At 33.5% G+C, this 23049-nt stretch overlaps 1 protein-coding gene across 6 annotated transcripts in view; it reads left to right on the top strand.

The window, feature by feature from the left end:
• Positions 1-22777, top strand: part of LOC119632780 (dnaJ homolog subfamily C member 7) — a 39708-nt gene extending 16931 nt beyond the window's left edge. For 3 of the 6 annotated variants that reach the window (XM_038025854.1, XM_038025853.1, XM_038025858.1), the window contains 3 exons: positions 21115-21567; positions 21647-22491; positions 22588-22777. In XM_038025854.1, the coding sequence (XP_037881782.1) occupies positions 21115-21567; positions 21647-22491; positions 22588-22673 (1384 nt within the window). In that variant the 3' untranslated portion in view covers positions 22674-22777. Of the gene's footprint in view, positions 1-11640; positions 11702-16066; positions 16147-21114; positions 21568-21646; positions 22499-22587 lie in introns of those variants that run through there. The other 3 variants (XM_038025857.1, XM_038025856.1, XM_038025855.1) reach the window with 3 other exon arrangements.
• Positions 22778-23049: the final 272 nt, after the last annotated feature.

Below are 23049 nucleotides of genomic sequence, written 5' to 3'. Positions count from 1 at the left end.
TGCGGTGAACTGTGAACACCACTCGTTTAAAACCGATGTCAAAGGCATGCATTTTCTTTAGAAAGTTTGCATTCGAATAGTTTCTCTTACCCAGTGGCAGTTATGCGTTTTACTCCTTACAATTACTGTTTTCTTTTTAGTTCTTATGCGGAGGTATGCAACATCCAGGAGGACTTCAGATGGACCCATTTTTAGAATCACTTTCGAAATCGATCTTGTCTGTCCATCCGTCCATCTTGTTTTCTCATGTTTAATCGATGGGTCGCAATTTTCGAGATATTTTGATGAAATTTTATACACCGGCGAACACTTTTTTAAATGGTTCGGAACCGAACACTCTTCTTACAAAGTGTTTGTAGAGTAATGTAGAGAACTTAATAGTGGGCCGTGTCAATAGCTGCGAAGAATGATCCTATAGGAGACAGGGGTCATTCAAAACGAAAATTTTCATGTTTCGAAACTGTACCGAGGTACGCTTCAATGGAAGTGTTCAAAAACTTTTATTTCTTAAAAAAAAATTTCCGATAATTTTCCTGCAGACGTGTCGTGCGATTTTAGACAAATTATAATAACCGATAAGCAAACATTCTGATAAGATGCGGTCAATTCCATTAAGAACGCAACGGTAGGCACGGTAGGCACTTGTTCACATGCGTAATATAACGCAATTAATTCCTACTGTGAAAACTGTTTTATATGAAACCCAGAATTAATTCGCCTTAAGAAATTCGTTCTGTGGACCCCCCGTATACATTGCGAATTATCACAGAATTGTATCGAGTAACATGGGGACTTCACAGAAGCCTTTCATGGATACCGCGCTATAAGAAACTCTGAAGGAAAGGAAGTCGTGCTTTATTCTTTGTTCATTCATTTTTAGAAAAATTAGAAGAAAATTTAAAATGGAGACTAAAAATGAATAATTTAACGCCTCGAATAGGTGCGCAGTCATAGATAAATATTTCAAACTATTCGATGAGTCGTTGGAATGTTCTTCTACGAAAGACGCTCTATAAGAGAACAGTTCGAATTTTCACTCCGCGTTTAATGGAACTTGTTTACCACAGAAAACATGTTTGCAACGAATCTCAAAGCTTGTGCAGGAGATTAAGTTGTTGGGAACGATGATTTGAAAATTTCAGGGATATTGTTTTTTGATTACTGTAAAGGTGTTTCAACGGATTGTACATATTTATAATTTTTTGCCTTGATTTTCTACAAATTCTCACAAAGAGCTTATCTGATTGGCTGGCTAACTTACCTAATGTGCATGTTTTTTGAAAAAAATTTATTCAGATACTTGCGTAAATCTAAAAAGTACGGATAGCCCATATGCACAATTCTTAGCAAGTTACACTTCCATTTAAAAAAAAGAAAGAGTCAACTGTCAATGAACTAAAGACGTTTAGAGACATATACGCAAAACCAGCAATTTTCTAAACAGCCCGTCACTTTCATTGCAGTGTGGTGTAGATTAACTTAAACATTCCTAATTACTATCGCATACGAAAACGATACGATTCGTTTAATCTATTCAAAAGCTCATGAATATTTATCTATTCTTTTGGGAGCATACGATTACGTCGACAAACACTTAGATTGAAATGAAACGTATTTATAGTGTCGTGTTTTATAGTATAGGTGCGAACACACGCATAAGCATGTACATATATATGTTTCCAGTATTTATACCCTACAGGAGTTATGTTAAGAGCATGCAAATCTTGTGCGTTGTATACAATGGGTAGTAGGGCTTGAGGTAGACTTAAGAGGATCATACCTTTCAAAATCGTTCTTACGAAAAAAGATTGTTTTATGACGACAACAAAGCCAGCGTGAAAATGGATGCAAAGAAGTAATTTGACATATAGAAATCATTCCTCTAAATATAGACCATAATGGCTTTTTTCGGACCAGCACCATATAAAAATTTTCATGCAAGGTGTAACAAAATATGATTTATTTTTTCAATACCTTGATAACAACACGCATACACAAGCTTAAAAACGCCCATAAAGTATACAAACTCTTGCCCAGTCACACCCCTTGAATGCACCTAAACGTGTCTGCCTGTTCGTGTGTCCATCTGTCTGTTTGCGTAACTTTGTAGCATTTGTGATAAACATTCTCCCGTTAGTGAAAATGAAGATATCGCAAATGAATTTGGAATTGACCTAAACTTTTCAAAAGGCACGCCTACAACGCTCACAGGCATCTAGCACAAAAGCTTTTATTTGGAAAGCAGAGGAAATCAATGGCGCTAGCTTCACATTACAGAGCATCACAATTTTGTTCTTTTACTTCTTTTGTTTTTTTTTTTTTGCGGGTGGTAAACGGTGATGGGCATAAAAGATTCGGTCCCGACCAAATTTAATCTTCTTACTTGTTTTGTTTTGGTTTCACTTACGGAAATGTAAACGTATTAGTGTCACAGTTTCTTTCGTAGCGCGGAATTGAAATATGAAGCACATGACCATATGTGCCTGCTACTGATTACCTTTTTTTTTCGAATTTGAGGGCAAAACTTTGAAAGTTTTTATATATATGTAAAAAAAAATGCAACATTTTCTTACTTTCTTTCGATTTATTTGAGAGTACTTTTAAACGATATAATCTCTCGCATGATGAATCTAGCTACCTTAAAATCTGTAGTAGGGTGTATACAAAGTTCGTCATAAACGCAACTAGAGGCGTGCTTTCATGTGCTTGTCGCCGTCACTGTTTTTGTTCATATTGCCGTTTCGCTTCAGGTAGGTTGACGGACGGTGCCATGTGCTTTTTGTGCTCATTAAAAACTCTGATAGACATATCTAACATTCGGTAACGTGCAAAGTGCGTAATTATTTCTGCTCTTTCTGAAATTTAAATATGAGAAAGTTAAACAAAAGCGGCGAAAGCGAGGGTGCATTTCACTTACAAATCGGGTATTGTAGAAATGTTTTATCTATAATACGTTCTTGTGCGCTATGCACTGTTGAATGACAAGTGAAATGCATTTGATGATAATTTCTTTCAGTTTTTTTTTTTCCTTTTTTTTGTTTTTTTACCACTTTTTGTTTTCTTTTTTTTTTTATTGGTCAAATGCCAAAACACCAAAAAAAAGAAAGATTAGAAAAGAAACTAAATAAATAAATTTAAAAAAACAAAATTTGTGTTCTTTCGCATAAAATTGTCTCGCGCAGGTAGGTTATAAGCAATTGCCTAGCACTTTGACTAAAATAGTGTCATTCAAAAAGTAACAAAGTAGTTACAGTAAGAGAAAGTGTGTATGTGTTTGGGACATTAAATCGTCCCTATTTGGGTTAAGAGAATTGGTTATAAGTAAAGTGAAGACCAAAGTTTGAAAAGCGACGTGCGCTTGCACGAGTTACAATAAAGTAATTGAAACAACTATGCCTTTTCCCAGCAAGCTTAAATAAATAGCTGCATGTAATTGCTACTACGGTAAAAACTATTTATTCTAATTAATAGAAACTAATATGTAATTGGAATGAATGAAATAATTATCCAACATCCTACAATTAAACTATGGATGACTACTTTTGTTGCAATTATTTATTATAATTCCTTTTAAGATGTATTTTTGAGTAGGAAACAGAATCAATGTATATTCGTATAACGAATTCTGTTTATATCCTTCAATACCTTTTGTTTTGTGTTTATAGAATCTATATAAGCGCATGTCTGTAGCACTAAGTAGGATCGAAGATGGACTTACCTTTTATTATGTACATCGATTCAGTATGATTGTTCGAGTGGATGTGTGAAATTTTCTGTCCCTCTGCTTTTCGTGTCGCAACTTTTGAAACAAAGTTTAATTTGGTAAACTCATGTTGGGGTTTTCGCCCAAAGATGATCAATTTAATTGAAAATAGATTGAATCGGTTCATTTATAGGACAAGCGGGTATTTCGGCGTCCGACGTTGCTAAGTAAAATAGTAATATTTGCAGCTGACTCCCATATAGGCGCTCCACCACTTAGGGTACCGTTTTTTTTGCATCTAACTGGGTAGTCCTGGGTAGTCTTCTTGCAGGCGTATCATTTGCATCGTCTGCGAGACACTGCATCACTTTGACAGGAAGACGATATTTTGCACTTGATGGGGTCTCGTCATTAGTTGCTAAAGGCTGATCCTACAGTCTATACCGAACACTGCTAGCAAACAATTAATCGATTTGAACCACTCGTCGTTGACAAAGTGCTCGAAATATTAAAGGACTGAGAAGTGCTGATTGGTGAAATCGTGACACTTTCCGTCGTTGGGACATGCACTTGCTGAGCAAATGCTTCACTACTTAAGAAAATGGCTTCATGACTGATTTGCCTCAAGACAGCAATTGTCTTCTTCTTTTTCTTTTTTTTTTGATGCGGCGTGGCCGACTTGTCAGACAGATGAGAAACATTTCTCTAGCGAAAATCATTTTTTTTACAATTTTGATTCAATATACATGCCTTTTCTGCACAAATTCCGGTTTCATATGTGTGTTTTCGCTTCGTTACAATTAGTTCATTAATTTTTTTCGAATTAACAGAAAATCGAACGTTTTTCGTACAAATAGCTTAAACTAGTCGCAAATGAGAATAAAAGGTCAATTGCCTCTTTGTTACTAATTATTCGCGCAGGCTGTGTATCCTGTGTACAAATTATTGGCACGGTGCCCAAAAACTTGCTTTTATTGCTTTCGTTACCAACGAAAGTGAGCGGGATTTATGAAACCATACCCCCACCTTCGTAATTGCATCTATCAAAGAGAGATTGCGTACTCATTTTGTCAAGCGGCTCGAAACATCCATAAACTGATTCTCAACTCTCGGTCTACGATATACAAATACACATTATTCGGCCCATACGAAATTATGAATCAATTAAGGCATACCCGTCTATTTTTTTGGTATTTTTTTTTTCTTTTTTTTTTGCGGTAAACAGTTTTCAATTCGCAATGTTTAAGATATCGGTTTCAAAGTGAGCAAAGCTATTTCAAATTCCTTGCATTTACAGGCCAACGCACTGTCCACAGCAATAGTTTGTGATTAACATAAAAAAAAAAATAATGTTTAAAGAAAGCAAAGAACAGTGCACTGGTGGAACACTGTTGGAGGACTGCTAAAGACATTGTTGAAATTCTAACTGTCCTTTGCCGTCTGCCGATTAACACTTACTTTAAGATAATCAAGGATTGTGAGTTCAAGAATTGTCGATTCTTCACGCCTTCATACACTGTATTGATTCTTCGGGAAATTCAATTAACCGTTCCATCTGATATTTCTGGCTATCTTCGAAATTCAAAACCTATTGCGGGAACATGGTTTTTTACTTGACTAAAAAGATTAAAAGACAATCGATTTCAAAAGATAATTTGAGTATGAAACACGAAAACTCCCATTTTCTTACTTTGTATTAGTTCTTCGGGAAATTGAACTAATCGTACGGGATCCACCATATTCGATCAAATTATTAGCTCGGACGTTCCCGTGACTATCTCCGAATCCCAAAACTTACTATTGCGGAGGGACATGGTTTCGACATGATGGAAAAAGAGATAGGGGTCGGATGGAAAAATTCATTTTTTTCTCTTTTATATAAAGAAATATCGCATTAACTATTCAAGATATGAGGATCATATTTGAAAAGGATATCTGTTAAAAACCAGATAAGCGCAAACTATTTAAACGGAAAAATCTTAGCACTTTCCGACTACTACGACTACTATCGCGATTTGCTTTGCTTTGATCGTAACATATAAAGAAAATCTTTCCTTTCAAATTTGTTTGTGTAATCTACGCTTGTGTAAACGATCAGGCAACAGATGTCTGTGATCAACCATCTAGCAATGTGTACGAAGGTAAAGCAAGTCGAGACTGATTCGTGATTAATTTTTCTTACTTTCGTATATTCTTAAGATAATGCGAATGGAATGGTTTTTAACTTGAGTAGTTTGATATTGCGCTTTTAGACGGTCTTTGTAAACTGTTTTCATTTAACGTTTTTCCATATATCTACACACATATGTGCACATACGAAAGTCCAGTGACTGAGAGTAAACAATACGGAAGTTAAAAATGAATGCATTTTAGATGAGAGCAACATACAAAGCAAAAATAAAAACAAAAAGGAAAAATGTCATTAAAAATAACTCAACGATTTCCGGTATTGGATGACACAGAGGGTTTAATTCGTAAACGTTCTCGAAAAACATACAAACACGTCTACATGCCAAAGGCTAAAATATATATATATATATATATATATAGCTTGCTCTCATATGTGTGTATAACTGCACATATTTAAACCATCATACATACAATATCAACAAAAATTATATATACACCATATATATATGTACGTGTATGTATGTATCGTTTGCAATATCAACGAATGAAACATTGCTAAGCAACGACGGATCCATTATGATATTTTAAACGGTAGGTCAGGTCCACACATATTATGCTTTGTGTGGGGTTTTTTTTATGCCTACCCACGTATGCAAAATATGTGTTTGTGTTAATCTTCCTTTGTTGCTTTTCGACTACAAATAAACTTTCTATGGGCTAGTTTTTTTCTTTCTGGCATATAATAGTTCTAATAGTGGTTGGTTGTCATTATTATGGTGGCTTACCTACTGTATACGGTATACTGTATAATGCTGCTGGCTTAACGTTTGCTTGTTTTTATTTCTATTCTTTGTGATATGCTCGTAATAGAGGGAGCTGCATTATTGTGCTGTATATACGTATGTAGACATATATATATATATATGTGTGTGTATAAGCAGTGAGTCTAGTGTTAGACACACACTCAAGTTAGGTTGTCTGCGGCATAAAATATGCTGCTGCTTTCACTATTTTGTCCTCACAGTTGAGTGTTTAACAACACATGCATTAGCTCATAAGCTTATAATAACTTTGGTTAGAAGAGGCAGTAGAGCATGCCATATAACGTTAAAAAGGGATTCTATTGCGAGTGTTGAATAGAAGAAAAAGTATATGGAAATTACATACGACGCTATATGGAGTATGTGTGTGAGGGTGTATGTGTGTGGGTGTGAGTGTGCGTGTGCGTAAAGTTCATATTTAAGAAATTCTGCAGATTCAAATCATATTAAAACTTCCTTTAAAGTTTTCAACATTGCCTGAGATAAAATATGTTTGAAATAAAATCTTTTTCAAAAAATTAACCAACCAACCAACAACTATCTTCAATTCTTTATGAAATGGTCTCCGCATATAATACATATATATATGTATGTATATATACAGGATTAAGAGAGGATGTTCACACGTAGTGTGTGAAGAGCAGGCGAAGAGTTTTTTTGAGTGTTTCGCCTACTTTAGTTAACGATGGTTATGCCTTAAACGACAATATGAATAAGCATCGAAAATTCGACAAAGCATTTCCTTAAGCACATTGGAATTGGAGGAAATGCTTTTTTACTTTTCTTTAAGTTTGTCTGTCCACCTGATCCTTTAAATCCCAAAGGATCTCGACTTGAAATGCAACGAAAACAATCGCAACACGTGTTGTTTTTTTTAAATTGTTTTGTACAGATTGTCTTTAAAAACAGATTTAACGAACATGTAGGAAGGATTTCAAAATTTTGATGAAACTTATTTTGAGCAAGAAACATAAGGAAATCCATATCTTGCTTAAAAGAGGAGAGAACTAGTGGCTAGCAATCGACAATAATTTGTATAAAATTCTTTTCTTTTTTTTTTGTCTCTCTATGGAAGTCCTTGTGTCTGTGTCTGTGCATACTCGTGCTTAACTTGAAAATAGCGATTTTCGATATAATTTTCTAAAATTTACGTATTTTGGTCCAATGACAATCTCTACCGAAAATAGATTAGATTGGAGTGTTCCGCCACGGCCATCTCAAGTATAGTACCTAATTTCAAACCAGTTGTCCAGCAGAAACTTATTGAGTCTCTTAATAGAAATTTAAAAATTTTCTTTCTTTACCATCCATTACCGTAGGATGAGGGATATATTCATTTTGTGAGAATGTTTTCAACACCGAAAAGTAACCCTCAGAGACCACATAATGTTTATGTATTCTTTATTAGCATCAAATTTTAAACCGTCCGTCCCTCTGTCTTTCTTTCTACGTAATGTCAGTGCGGTCGCCAATCTGCATCAATTTGCTTTAAACTGGGTTTTTGCACGCAGGAGAAAACGACCACAATACAACCGTAGCCTGAGATTGCCTCTGTTTTTAAGAAATAAAAAAAATTTAGTTTTTTCCACCGCGAAAATTGTAAAATCATATGCTGAAATTTGCATTTATTTTCTCTAGGTGATCCTGCAGCACCTGTGGAAAGATAGATCGGCCATGTCGATATAGAATGTCGAGATTTCATGGTTTTATTGAAACAGTTTTATGGCCTACAGAAAGACAATGTAAAGTCTACGCATTATTGATCAGTATCAGACGGTGATGCATATAAAGAAATCCTGTCGCAGCCGGCTTCGCTTCTCTTGCTTGTTATCCACAGCAACGTATTGCTGCACTGCACTGAAATGCTTAAAATTATTATAATGAAATGAATTTTTTTATATATTTAAATAATGTGATGAACATATCACATTTTGCTCAAAGCTTTAGCCGCCAGGAATACCTTTGTTGCTTATTAAATTTAATATGGAGCAAATCGGGAATAATCAAAAGCAAAATTCTTTTAGTTGTGATATAATTAACACAAAGAAGTTGTTTCGACTCACATAAGTATACATAATCAGCTTACATCATCATCATCTTCAGTATTAATTTATATTACTTTACATGTTTTCAATTTTTATATATATGTATGTCTTTACTACTTTTATAAATTTCATTGAATTCATGATACGGTATTTGTTATATTATCCCTTATGTGCCTTTGCGTATGTTTTGATGCGTGTCGTCATAATGTCTCGTATAGTTTTCATTTGAAAATTATTACAGAATCATTCTATTCTCTTCCTTCTCTTATGTTATATTATTCATTCATTTATTTATTTACATAGAGGGTTTCCTAATCTGTCTTACAGTAACCTTCTATTTTCTAATAAGTATGGCCGTTGGATTGCAGTAACTATATATTCTGCAGGAAGTAATAAATTTTTCGAATTTGCTTTGCTACTTACTGGTTGGATTGTTGAACATTTTAATCATTTGTTCAGTAATTAATAATGTTGACTAGTCGTTTACTAGTCGTCATAAGGCATTGAAACCTTTAATCAATGGGAATTACTACAGACTTTCAACCACGACTTTATTTAAAGGGAAGCAGACGGCTAATGAAGATGTTCGTTAAGTGATCGTTAGGTAAGAGATATTCTATGGCTACAGATGTGAACGCTTGCGTTCAAACAGTAGCATTAGGCTTTTCAGAGAACGTTTGTTCCACGTTGTACTATTCAGAGATTCTTAATGGTGTTACATCAATTGTTACTTTAAGTTATCGCTAATTGAATCGCAATAAAAGAGCTTCAAGAAGTTTTTATTTTCTACTTAAGAGATGTATTTGAACTAATAGTCTAATAGTGCTGGTCCTCTGTTAAAGACACTCTAAGAACACTTTTTATCAAAATTCTCCTTTAGGCACCGTAAAAAAAGTCGAAAATGCATTTTTTTCAAGTACTCCAACAAAAGAGTAAAGTTAACCGGAAAAATTTCCCTCAAGGAAGATATGCTCTCTATACATGTGTAAACAATTCATGTGATTATCAGGGACGAAGAGGAATAAGTTAATGCCACAGCCTGGGAGGAGTGCTGTTTGATAGGCATGTGTGAAGTCATTATCAAAGAAGTACTAGCTGCGACTATACGTCAATCTCTAAGCATGATCTATCGCACTGCAAAGTAAACCGAAAACTTGAATTCAACCTTTAAGCATTACTGATAGAGATTGAGAATTGCTGCAAAGAGCATGTTCGTGTTAAGCCTTACACTTACAGCAGAGCATTGTCTGAAGAAGTGCACCTCACGAGGCAAGCAACTTCTTTCCACGGCAATTATCTAATTATCCTTTTTCTCCCTCTTGTCTTGTGCCTACTGAGTGCATGGCTAATTAAGAAAATAGACTAGGGCAGCCAATTACGTCCTCTTCGTCTAGCGTTTCCATTCCATTTTTATATCCTAGACCTAAAACCACGTGTGGTGCCAGGGTATATTAAGTTCCTATGGCAACACCCGTTGATTCATCTTTTCTTATGTCGATTAGTTCAGAATCACTTTCTAAATCGATTTAGGCTTGTCTGTCCGTCATACATTCTTGTATTGAACCTACTGGTCGAAGTTTTTGGACATTTTTATGAAATATGATAAACCGATATTGGCCAGAATCCGCTCTAGTGTTTTTATTTGTTTTTTATAAGCTTTGGATACAGCAGAGGCGATAGAAACGATAAGATTACAGGCACATTGAAAGACGGTATCCTAAGAGGAGCGTACAGCGCGTACTTCAAAAAAAACCTTTTAAGAAAGCTTTCCGATTTTCTTACTTTTCCTTATCTGCTTTATACTGAGGAATATAACAAAGTTGATGGTAAAATTGTTTGCAGCGATGAAGACGACTATTGTTGTTTGGCTCGCCGCTTACTGGTTCCATTAATAACAAACTAATTCCCTCAGCTTTGGGTGGCTTTTCCGAGCCACATATCAGGTATCGAACTTTTCAACTAAATTTGCTCAGGTGGCCAGCATCTCGCAAGTTGATGCAAAACTACTGAAGGACTATTAAATCAGTTCAGATTCTTTAGAGTATTCATTTCTTATATAATTCGTAGTGTCGCGGTCATTAAAAATGTTGTGAACACTATCCTTTGTCGGATGCAATCTTTTCTTTACAATATTTACTTATGGTTTGCAAATTGCATTTTGTTTTTTTATCCATATAGCTTTTTGAACATTTTCTGTTAAAATTTTTTCTGGCAAACCATGCATAGCTTCTCTCTTTATTATTCGCTATTTTGCTCTCTCTCTGTGGAGGTCGTTCATCCCTTTTGTGTGTTTTTGCCTGTGTAAAATACCAAACATTTGCTTTACTCTGTTAATGGCGATGCCGTTACGATTGCTTCTGCTGCTGTTGAATGGAAAAAGCAATAACAGAAATATGTGTGGTACGCTTTCTTTTTTGGCTTTGGTTTCCTATCGCTTCAGTTTAAAAATTCAGTCATTTCCGTAGAATTGTAGTTGCACGTTATATGTGTGCGCGTGAAACGGAATCTCATTAATTTCGTTCGTGCACGTTCTCATATTGTGTGTGAACGAGTTGAGTTGTGTGTGGGCGATTGTTGTTGTTGTTGTGTTAGTGTTATTGATGCTGGCGATGAGCGTCTGTTGCGCTGTGTCCGGTAAAATTTAATGCGATGCGTAATTAGAGTGCTAGTGTGGAGCGTTTTAAAAGCGTTAGATACGCGTTGAATGTGTGATGTAAAGTGTGCTTCCAATTGTTGGACAAAGTTTTTTGTATTGTAATTCACATAAAAAGTAGCATATTTTTTTTGTTTCATTTTCTACCAACAATTTTTTTATTGCTTACCACTTGAAACATTCAACAAGAGTTTAAAACTTTTTTTTTTTTTTTTTGCTTAAAGCTCAAGTACCTTGTGTGTGAAGTTTTTGTTTTATTTTTTTTTTTATCTTTATTGCACTTGATAGTCGCCAAAGAGTTCTTAGCGAACTATTTTATGAGTTCAGAAGAAATAACATTTTTACCGCGGTAAGTAATTGCGATGTGCATATCGGCACATAATTGATATGACAGAATCCAAATTAAAACTAAAAAGAACGAAGATAATTCGAATAGTATTTAATCAATCAATCAATATGAAAAAAAAAAAAAAAAATATTATTATTATTATTAGTCGTTCATTCGTTATATATACTATATTTTCTCTTTTTTATGAAGTTAAGAAGGCAAACTTTATTCATTTTGGAACAAAGAACACCGTTCAATCATAATTATCATCTTTATAGGTTGATAGTGGAGTAGTTGTGAATAGCAAATCGCGAGGCTTTTTTTAAATGACAGCAATAATTCTCTGTCTTATTGATCTTCTAACGAGAAGGAAGAAAATAAACATAAGATTAAAATAAAAAAGCTTTTCATTATATCTTTTAAAGGATTGCTTGTGCAGTTCATGCATTCTGATGACGAAAATTGTTTGATTTGATGTATAGTAGATTGGTAAATACTTTCTAAATAGCACGTTTCAGAAGTAGAGTAAAAGCGACGACAATGTCTTTAAGAAGAAATGAAAGCTTCGCCTATACGGCAATCTTTACCAACATTACGGGAATCTTTACCAGTTTGGTATCAAGACTACGCAGTGCACAGCGACAGCCCGGCCTATTCAAGTTTTTAGTTTCTCTTCATAGCTACAATTATTTTTAATTGCACAATTTTTCAATTTACATATCATATTTCAAATATTGATTGCGTTCAATAATTTCGTCGATAATAAAAACATTTTAACTCGAAATATTTATTGGAGAATATTTTATCATATATATTCATATAATTATATATATTTTCATCTCTATACATATGCCCCATATATATATATATATATATATATATATATATAAATATATAGATACAAACATAAACATATACAGATGTAAATATATATATATATACATATACAGATGTAAATATATATATATATATATATATATATATATATATATATGTATGCCGTATATACATATATATTATATATAGATGTTATTTTGGCAATTTTGCGGAAAAGTTTCAATACCATATGGTTTTACATAGCGCCAAACCCGTCCATTGTATATTCGGCGCCAACATGTCATCTGTAATTACTTGCACCTCGTTGGTTACTTGTTTACATAACGCAAAAAAAAATTTAGATAAATATCTACAAAATTGATGTCATGTGTTAGTCGTACTTGACCCCATGCTTTTAAAATTTGAAAGTGAACAAAATATATGCCCACCAATGCTTTCGTATTGTAAAGAAAGAGAATGCACTCATATTTGGCATATTCCCTGATATGTGTACCGTTTCTAGTACACCCCAAAAAGCAGTTGTCTGCCAAATTCCAAATTTTTTAAATTATATCAGAATCTAGAAAGTAATTTTCATCATTAGAGATGTAATGATTTTTACAATACTCCTTGAGGCGTGTGCCGATAACGGTACATGCGGCGGCTGAAAATAACACAGCTATATCATGACTATTGATAAATACACATGATTTCCCGATAATAGCAGCCTACAAACGAAATGTATCAAAATTTGATGGCATTCCGACCAATAGTTTCAAGTTGTGACCATACAAACCAAATTGAGATTTTTCGAATGCTTTACAAAAATAATCTGTGACTTGTCAATAACCTTGTCAATTTATGGCGCGAATATCAGGACATTTTGGCACATATCATTTAAAGGCTGGTATTATCAGGTCGCAATAGTAGCGACGTCTATATGCAACCAGATGAATCAGTTGTATAACGTTTTATATACTTTCTCTCCTAAGTACTCAGCAGTATTCAGCAGTAAATTTGTTACCATGTACCGAAAGCGGTACACAGTGGTGAGCATGTGAAAAAGTGCTATATTTTTGTGGCTTAATCAGAAAGTTTAACTTTTGCCATAGGTTTTCGGGTGGTTAATGTGCGAATCGTATGAGTGTCGTTTCTTTATAAAAAGCAGGTACAGCTTTTAAGAGATCTTATCCTGAAATAGAAAAATTACAGATATATATTTTATATTCTTTTTACGAAAAATATCTGGACCATAAAAATTACTTAACTGATGTTTTAAGCGGGTTTTCTTAAGTTCGATTTTTTATTCATTTATTTATTTGTTTGGCTAAATACAAGCCGCAGCCACTTGCAGTATACAAAGAAGCGAAACATTGCTTAAATATAAATTAATAATATCCAATCCATTGTTTGGCAAGCATTATTGTACTTGTATTTATTTTCTACATTCATACATATTCAATACCTATTTATGCGATTACTTTTTTATGTATGGAAAATAATTTAATTCACGTTCATTCATTGTTTCGGCTGACCGAATCAGCAAAGCAGAAAGCAGAATATACGATAATAAATATCAGTGATTTGAAAGCCAACGTAAATGGGGTTAAACAATTTATAGTTGAAGTGATAGAACGTTAAGATAATTGGTCGCATACTGTAGGGTATTACGAAATTTAACATTTATTCAAATATATAGGAAGCCAAATACCAACTTACCTAGGGAATAGAAGTCCAAAGTAGAAGAAGAAGTGATGATATCAATTTGCATTTAATATTTACTTCCTTTTTATTCTTATTTCAAATTTTAAAGATTATTATATTTATTGCGAATTCTTTCTTCAAATTTTAAGCATAATTAATTTTCTGGGAAATTATAATGGAATTAAGGGATCTTATCGTTTTGTTTTGCTCGTTCTGATCGAATAAAATTTATTTAAAGCTTAAAATTTACGTCTATCTACTGGCGTTGACTGCGAATAATCGATTGGTCGATAGCTCTTTAGGAGGATAAAAGGAGTTCGAAGGGATCGAAGCACTAAAAGGGCTAGATCGATAGCACTTAAAGAGGTTCAGTGACGAAAGGGTAGTAGAATATTAGTATTGGAGGAGGCTATTAAACGTACCTTGAAAAAAAATATTGGAAGAGGGAAACATCTCTCTCTCTCTCTCTCTCTCTCTCCTTACCTATCTTATCTGTCATCTAATTTTTATCTTCAGTGTTACATGTACAACTAATTTGCTTTTCAATAGATTATGTTCACGAATCTATAGTGCGTCTCTTTACTTGTCGTCGTTTTCTTTCTTTATACCGAGATCTTTATATTCGCGATTTTATAGTAAGTTAACCGTGACGCTTTTAAAGATAAAATGTTGTATATTCAACGCTCTTTTCAATTACAAGTAATGTTTAATTAAAAAGTCAAGTCGTTAAAAGAAAGCAAACCATTTGTTCATACAGGTGTATTTATTCCAACTCTAGCGTCCTGCTGTAGAAGTAAGAAGGATAGATAAAATTTCTATAGATTTAATTTGCATGTTCATAGCTTGCGCGAACGAAATGCATTTTTGTCCTTCTTGTTAATGAAAATAAATATCATATCACCTAAATGAAAAATAATTCTGAATATTGATATGATATAATTCTTTGGGTACTTTCAGGTATTCATTAGCTGCTCACAACGATACAAATGAATTATTTGCATATATAGGGTTCTTACACATTTATATCTAAATATAATATACAAAAAGAAATATATATACATAACGATAATATATATATAAATATAAAGGTATATATATGTATATACATATATGCTCAAGGTAAAAAACCATTTTCAAAATATATGCATGGCTAGGCGGTGTGTGCACATATATTGTGCGTTTAGCGTAACTAAAACCATTTATTCTGATGATGTTTACAAATGCTTGTGTGTGTAGTCGCAACTGTGTGTACTTGCATCTGTATGGGATTGTTTGTGCGCGCGTATGTATAAATATATATATATATATATATATATATATATATAAATATATGTGTATTATGTATGAACGTGCATCTACCTACCGATATGTGTCTCTGCTTATTGCTTCTACACACCTCCCCATCTATTAGCTCCCGGCGTATTCTGTGTGAAATTTTCATTCATCTATCAGGTGGTTTTATTTGTATTTGTTGTTAAACTTTTGTTCCTGCTGTTACTGCTGCTTTTGTTGTTGTTGTTGGTTTGTTGTGTTGTTATTTTTGTTGTTGTTAGTTTCATTTGCTTACTTATCGTGCACTGAACTTTTTCCTTCTTTACTACTATTGTTGTTCAGTTACTAGAATATTTTGGCTATACATACGATAAATAGAAAAACATATTCTTTACATATTATTGAATTGAGTGAAACGACAGTGGTCTACAGATGGTCATAAATGGCATAAATTTTGATCAAATTAACAATAGTTTTACTTCTACGATTCATTGAGTTTCGAAATATTCTCTTTCCTTATTAGAGCCTGAATATATATCCTATCTTGATGGCAGATCTCTGAAAGTGCGAAAGAATTCCTGAACCCATAATACTCTATTCAAGTTGATGATGATTTCTATTGTGGTTTTGGGACTTTCCTTGATTTCTCAAATCAAGCAATGTAACAAGATAAGGTAAATTGTAATTTAAGCGAAATTGGATTGAAATCCCTGTTGTGTCTATCAGTCTGTTTTTGTGATAAATTAATGATCTGGATAATGCAGTATTGCTGCAAGCGTTCGTTTGTTTGTTTGTTTAGTCAGCAAAAAAGAAATGAAAATTTTCCTACTAAATAATAGATAAGGAAGCAAACAGATTGTATAAAATTTATATGTACATACGGAACGTACGGCTTTCTATTTCCACGGCGGCATCTATTAATAGGTGGATGAGAGAAAGTTGACATAAGAAAATCTCTGATACCTTATAACCAAGAAAAAAGTCACTGCATATCCAGAGCATTGACTGGTAGGAAATATCGTACGATAGAAATTTCATTCTTATAATAGGCTTTTTATGGTACGCACTGAAGAATAAGCTAATGATTGCCTTGCCAATTGGGTAATTATTCGAACCAACTCTAGTAAAGAAGACCATTCTTCAGGTCTGGAGATATGGGGCGTTACTGCATTGTAGTGACATGTTTCAAAGATTTCCTGTATTTTTGAAAATAGGTTTTTAAGAGGCTGAAGGATTTCTAAGAGTATTCAGGCTTTGCAATAATCAGGCATTGTTCCCATCGCTCTTCGATAATACCAAAGGTTTTTATTTCCTATTTTAACCTCATTATCCGCTTCAATTAGTGATTTAATTTTTTTCTTGCTTTGATGATACCAAACCTCTCTCCGCTTACTTCCTCGATAATCCTGCATATCTTCAATTAAAGAGCTAATGTCTTCTAGTGCTTTGGCAAACTCTTGGTAACCTTTGGCAGTTTTCAGTGAACGCAGACCTTCTTTCTAAGTGATTCAAGGCCTTTTCTTACTTTACTAATTCTTATTAGCGGGTTTAGAAATGTTCACAATACCAGATGAGAAGGCTTTTACCTTTATTTTGCTTTTCATCTATATGACGGCCTTCCTTCCTTCCTTCCTATTCTATACAAAGTGGTCCCACATGCAGCGATGGCATTTGTAGTGAAATGCAATTAAATACTTGGATAAGGGTTCCTCTTGCTGAAGGAGAAGATTGATTTGTCGTGTTGAAAATTCCTTGGTGATAAAGGCAACTAATGTCCATCATAGTTAATTTATAAGTCAATTAGCTTTAATTTAGAAACAAATGAAATTTTGTAAGTAGACGACATGATCTGACAATTGTATTCTGATAAAATTATTCGTTCAATTTTCATACGATATTCCACCGTACTCTTAATATCTTATACTCGATAGAGGAAACTATAGAATTTGCATAAATGTTAAGAAGTTCTGGGGGAAAATGTGAAAAGTTAACTTTAATGAACTTTGCATTGCATATAAATATATGCATAGAAATATATATGTGCACATATATATGTATATGCGTTTGTATTATACTTGAATACAAATTGTGGCGGCATGTAAATAATCTTCCGCATGTTTATGAGGACTGAGTGTACTGCTCTTTTTTGTGATTGTGGTGGTGGTGAATCGTTTGTTGGCAGTTTTTATGCGATAACAAAAGCTTCTTTTGATATATTTAGGTTAAAATCTGTAACGAGATATTGTTCACAAGAAACAATGCCGCAGCAGTAAGCCAGTCTACGTACAATATATTATTCCAAATGATTTTTTATTTCTATTTTTTGTTGTTTGATTCTTCTCCTTTTACTTTAGGATTCGAGGAAGTGACCTGTAGTGTTTTGTTTTTGATTATTATTTTTTTCTTTCTTGTTTATATTAATACAAGCGCTTGAAATGCGTCACACATTAACACCAGAAAGATCGATCGAATCTTTGCTTGTGCATGCTTACCACACGTCAGTCGATTTGTTTGCGAACAAACTCAAATGATAATTGGAAATATTTTTATGGCAAAAAAAAAAAAAAAAAAAAATTATCATATTCATACTGATGATCAAATCAAATAACATCAAAGATTAAAAGAAACCATTCAGACAAGTAAAGATACTATAGCGGGCGATAATTAAATACCTGCACTTATAACGACTTTTCAAAATAATGCGATAATATTGGAAGACGTCGAAATGTTGGTGCGACAGGCGCTATTTTCAAATAGCGCCATTCGCCGTTTAGCCGGAACAAGACCGCGCACCAAATTTCTCAAAGGTATATATCAAGAATTGTAAACTGAAGGTCGGATACACGAAGACAAGACGGACAGACATGATTAAATTAAATCAGAAAGTAATCTAGATTTGATTGGTATAATAAATAAAAGGTGAGGCTTTGTCTTCTCGATGCTACAAGCTCGATATTGTAAAAAGTGTTAGCTTAGCGTTATAAATAGTGTTATATGGTATAACAACATTGGAAAGTCAACTATTTAGACGGCGCTGATAGTAGACGCGTCAATGAATGCGCTACACACATTTTTATCGACACATACCAATGAAGTTGTAAAAATGTTTGAGAAAATAAAAAAAAAAAAACCAGAAAATTGTCAGTTATTCAATGTTGCTTCAAAATCGAACTTTTATATTAATTTCTGCGGTGAGCGACATTCCCCAAGGAAAGTGAATCAGACTGACTCAATTTGATTGAAATTTGATGTATATCATTATAGAACAATTATATAAAAAAAAAAAATTATAAATATAAAACAATAAATTTTTTAAATACCACAAGTTCTAGAATCTTTTTTTTGCAAGTCGAACTGGTATTACGGATAGCACTTGTCTTAGTTTAGGGAGCACGCATTTAAATTTGAATGCGGGAGAAAGAGAAATATGTATATAGTCGTATAGAAAAAAATAAAAATAAATATAAAAAAAAATTTTTGAGTTGAGAAAAATATGTTTATAATCATAGAAAACTAAAATATATAAATATAAAAAAATAAATTTGTGTGAAATACCGCAAGCCTTAGAAGCTTCTTTTTACAAGTCAAATTGGCATACTGGGTAGCGTTGGTGTTAATATAGGGAGAATAAATTTGAATTTGAATGCGAGCGGAATACTGAGAACTGCATTAATTTCTGAAAACAAAACCATGCATGCAGCTTTATCACCAAAAAGCTTTACATTGCGCTATAGCAACGAAATCACTTTAAATTTGCTTAATTGCCGACAAGTTGAACATGAAAGTTAATTTTGTTAACAACTTTGTTGATAACTTTAATCCCATCGGGTTGTATTACTCATATATACGATATTATACAAAATAATCATCAATAAGCACAATTCAGAACGATTGTAACATTTGTTAATCCAAAGGATATAGGTCTGGTGCCTGGTGTCTGGTGCCTGATGCCTGATGCTAACGGTCCTTGTAATATTTGGCCTTAGATAATCACATTGTCATACATGGATGAGCATTTCATCATTTCGTTGCGTTGGAAAAGGTCATAATAGACTAAACCTAGCTAAGCTCGCTAAATCCGGGTATCAAGAATGTTCAGGTTTGCCATTGCCGTTTATGGTTCTCTCGAACTGCATCATAGTTATTTGTTTTGCTCTTTCGGCGTGGAAACTGTTCATCGCTGAGGCAAGAAAAATAATTTATTTTCGCTTTCAATATTTTTCTGCGGCATAGAATATATTCAAAGTTTTCAAAGAGTACACAGTGTGTAGTTAAGCGGGATAAACCTGCGTTGTTGTGTGTAAAGCTTTAAAATAGTATTTTCCCAATGTGGTGATCAATGCTCAGTAACGAAGAAAGGAAATAGAGACGATCAAGTAAAAATTTTACACTCTATAATATGCAAACATTTCCTAAGGCCATCGGAAAACTTACTGTAGTTTCCCTTTCAATTTTCAATAGAAATGATGTTTTCCCGCTTTTAAGGGTGTGACAACTGAAAATGGTCTCTGAAATCATTAATACACTTCTGGCCTCCGCATGATTACTATAAAAATCTAATTGACATAAATTATTTGCTTTTTATAAAAATCGTTGTCAATCATAATAAATCTCCGCAATAATAATAATAATAATAATAAAAAAAAAATTCATTTTGTCGCTTTGTTTCTCAAGGTTTCCTTGTTGGTCGCGTAATGGCCTGAAGCCCTCTGTTGATTATTTGTCTGATATGTTTCCCCATAAATCTCTCAATTACTTCATGAAATTTTTCTTTTCCCCAAAAAACTATTAATGTAAACAAACATCCATGCATAGAGGAGAACTCGCACATGAAAAGAAAAAACGGTTTCTTTCTGTTTTCATTGCTTTTTTTTTTTTTGTCTTTTTGCTGTTTGCTGCTTTAATGTAGTTGCTGTAGTTCTGTGAATTTATTGCATATTAAACTGATTTACTTACTCAGTAACCTACTCTTGGTTACGTTGTAAAATGCTGTTGGCGCAGCATTCTAACTTTTCATTAAAACAAACTATTATTTTTTGATGGTAACATACATAGATACATACATACATAAATACATTCATAATTGTTTTCTTTGGGTTATTGTTTTAATGTCTTTTACAAAATTCATATTTCTATGTTGTGTTGTCATCTCTAGATAACAGGACGACCGACTGTTCAACTTTGTTGTTGGATTTGTTTCCATAGTTTTGCGTCGTCATAATATTACCAAGAAATTTAAGCAAAAATCTTTTGCCTTATGAGACCGACCGCTTGGCTTGGTGTTTGATTTTTTGGATTAAGATTTTTATAAAGAAAGAGTTTTTTTTTTAATTTATTTTATGGTAAAGGAAAATGAGAATGAATGCTGTTAAGCTCTTGCAGAATTACAAACTTGAAGTTTGGATGATTTGCTTGATTAGCTAGCGAGCTATCTAGCTAGCTTTTCTCAATCGATTGCCAAAAGACGACATGACGTGTACTGCAACGAAATCTTTCAAATTTGATAAAGAGTAGAAATGCTATAATATTTTTTTATACTAGAGAGAGTTGAAAAAAAAAATACCTTAGAATAAAAAGGATAAAGTAATCGCACGTCCCTTATCTCTTTTCCTTTTTTTTTTTTTTTTTTTATATATTTCCAGCATTGCTGAAGAAAAGAAAAAACTTGGCAACGAACAATATAAAGCCAAAAACTATCAATCAGCCTTGAAATTTTATTCAGATGCCATCTCATTATGTCCGGATTCGTCGACCTATTATGGGAATCGTGCGGCTACTTATATGATGATGTCCAATTATACGAATGCATTGAATGATGCACGTACTGCTGTTCGATTAGATCCGAATTTCGAGAAAGCTTACGTACGTATCGCCAAATGTTGTGTAGCCAAGGGTGACATTATTGGCATAGAACAAGCCATCAAAAAGATTGAAGAACTTGATCCCCAAAGTAATGCCGTAGAGGGTGAGAAACAAACTTTGCAGCAATTACGACAACTGGAACAAACAATACAAAACAATTATGATTCAAAATATTATCGCAACGTAGTGTATTATTTGGATGCTGCCATAAAATTAGCACCGGCTTGTTATAGGTAAATATAGAATCATAGAAGCATTTTTTTTTTTTTTTTTTAAATTTTCTTATTATACAACATTAATTTATATATACAGATATCGTCTGTTGAAGGCTGAATGCTTAGCCTTTTTAGGCCGTTGCGATGAAGCTGTCGACATTGCCATTAGTGTCATAAAATTGGATAGCACATCGGCGGATGCAATATACGTGCGCGGATTATGTTTTTATTATACGGATAATTTGGAGAAAGGCATTAAACATTTCGAGCTGGCCTTACAGCTTGATCCCGATCATAAAAAGGCCAAAGAAATGCGCACTAAAAGCAAAACACTAAAGGATATGAAAGAGAAGGGCAACGTATTGTTCAAATCTGGTCGTTACCGCGAAGCGCAGACTATTTACACAGATGCTTTAAAAATCGATGAGCTGAATAAGGAAATCAATTCGAAACTGCTGTACAATCGTGCATTGGTTAATTCGAAAATTGGCAACACACGTGATGCGATTGTCGATTGTACAAATGTGCTTGATATTAATGCTCAGTACTTGAAAGCTCTGCTATTACGTGCTCGCTGCCATAATGACATTGAGAAATATGAAGAGAGCGTTAGCGATTATGAGGCCGCATTGCAATTACAAAAGACTCCAGAAATAAAAAAACTTTTACGTGATGCTAAATTTGCTTTAAAGAAATCGAAACGTAAGGACTATTATAAAATATTGGGTATACCTAGAAATGCTAGTGATGATGAAATCAAGAAAGCCTATCGTAAAAAAGCATTGGTGCATCATCCGGATCGTCATGCGAATAGTTCGTTAGACGAGCGCAAAGAACAAGAATTGAAATTTAAAGAAGTTGGCGAAGCCTATGCGATTTTATCAGATCCACGCAAAAAAGTGCGCTACGATAATGATCAAGATATTGAAGATCAAGAACAACGTAAGTGGTTAGCATTTGTTTATATTTATTGCGTATGCTTTTTGGATATTTGTAAACGGGTTTTTTTCTTCTTCTTTTTTTATAATTCTTTTGCAGCTGACTTTGATCCAAATCAAATGTTCCGTCATTTTTTCCAGTTTAGTGGTGGTCCGAGTGGTGCTTCGTTCGGCTTTGAATTTTAACTGAAGTCTTTATGTAGTTTCTGTAAAAAAACATGTCGTCGTTATCGTCGAAGTCAAATGCGACACGCAAATCTTTATTTACACGATAATTATGAAAAGTTGAAAAGCAAAATATATAAATTGATCGAATATACCATAAATTAGAATAAAATAGAAAACATATTTCAAAAAATGCCACAAACAAATTACCAGTTTAACAATAACGAAATTAAAAACAAAAAAAAAGCCCGCCTTCAAAATAAATCCCTCTTAATTCTCCTCCTCCTTTTCATCCGATTTTTTTCCTATTCTTGTGTCTCAAAAATACAAATATAATATCTAAATATTTGAGTGGAATGCATGAATAACGACTAGTTTTTATGAAGTCTATGAAATC

This window comes from Glossina fuscipes, unplaced genomic scaffold (genome assembly GCF_014805625.2).
Source record: "Glossina fuscipes isolate IAEA_lab_2018 unplaced genomic scaffold, Yale_Gfus_2 2, whole genome shotgun sequence".
Taxonomy (NCBI): Eukaryota; Metazoa; Arthropoda; class Insecta; order Diptera; family Glossinidae; genus Glossina; species Glossina fuscipes.
The sequence above is the reverse complement of the archived record's forward strand: the minus strand, read 5'-3'. Positions and strand labels throughout refer to the sequence as shown.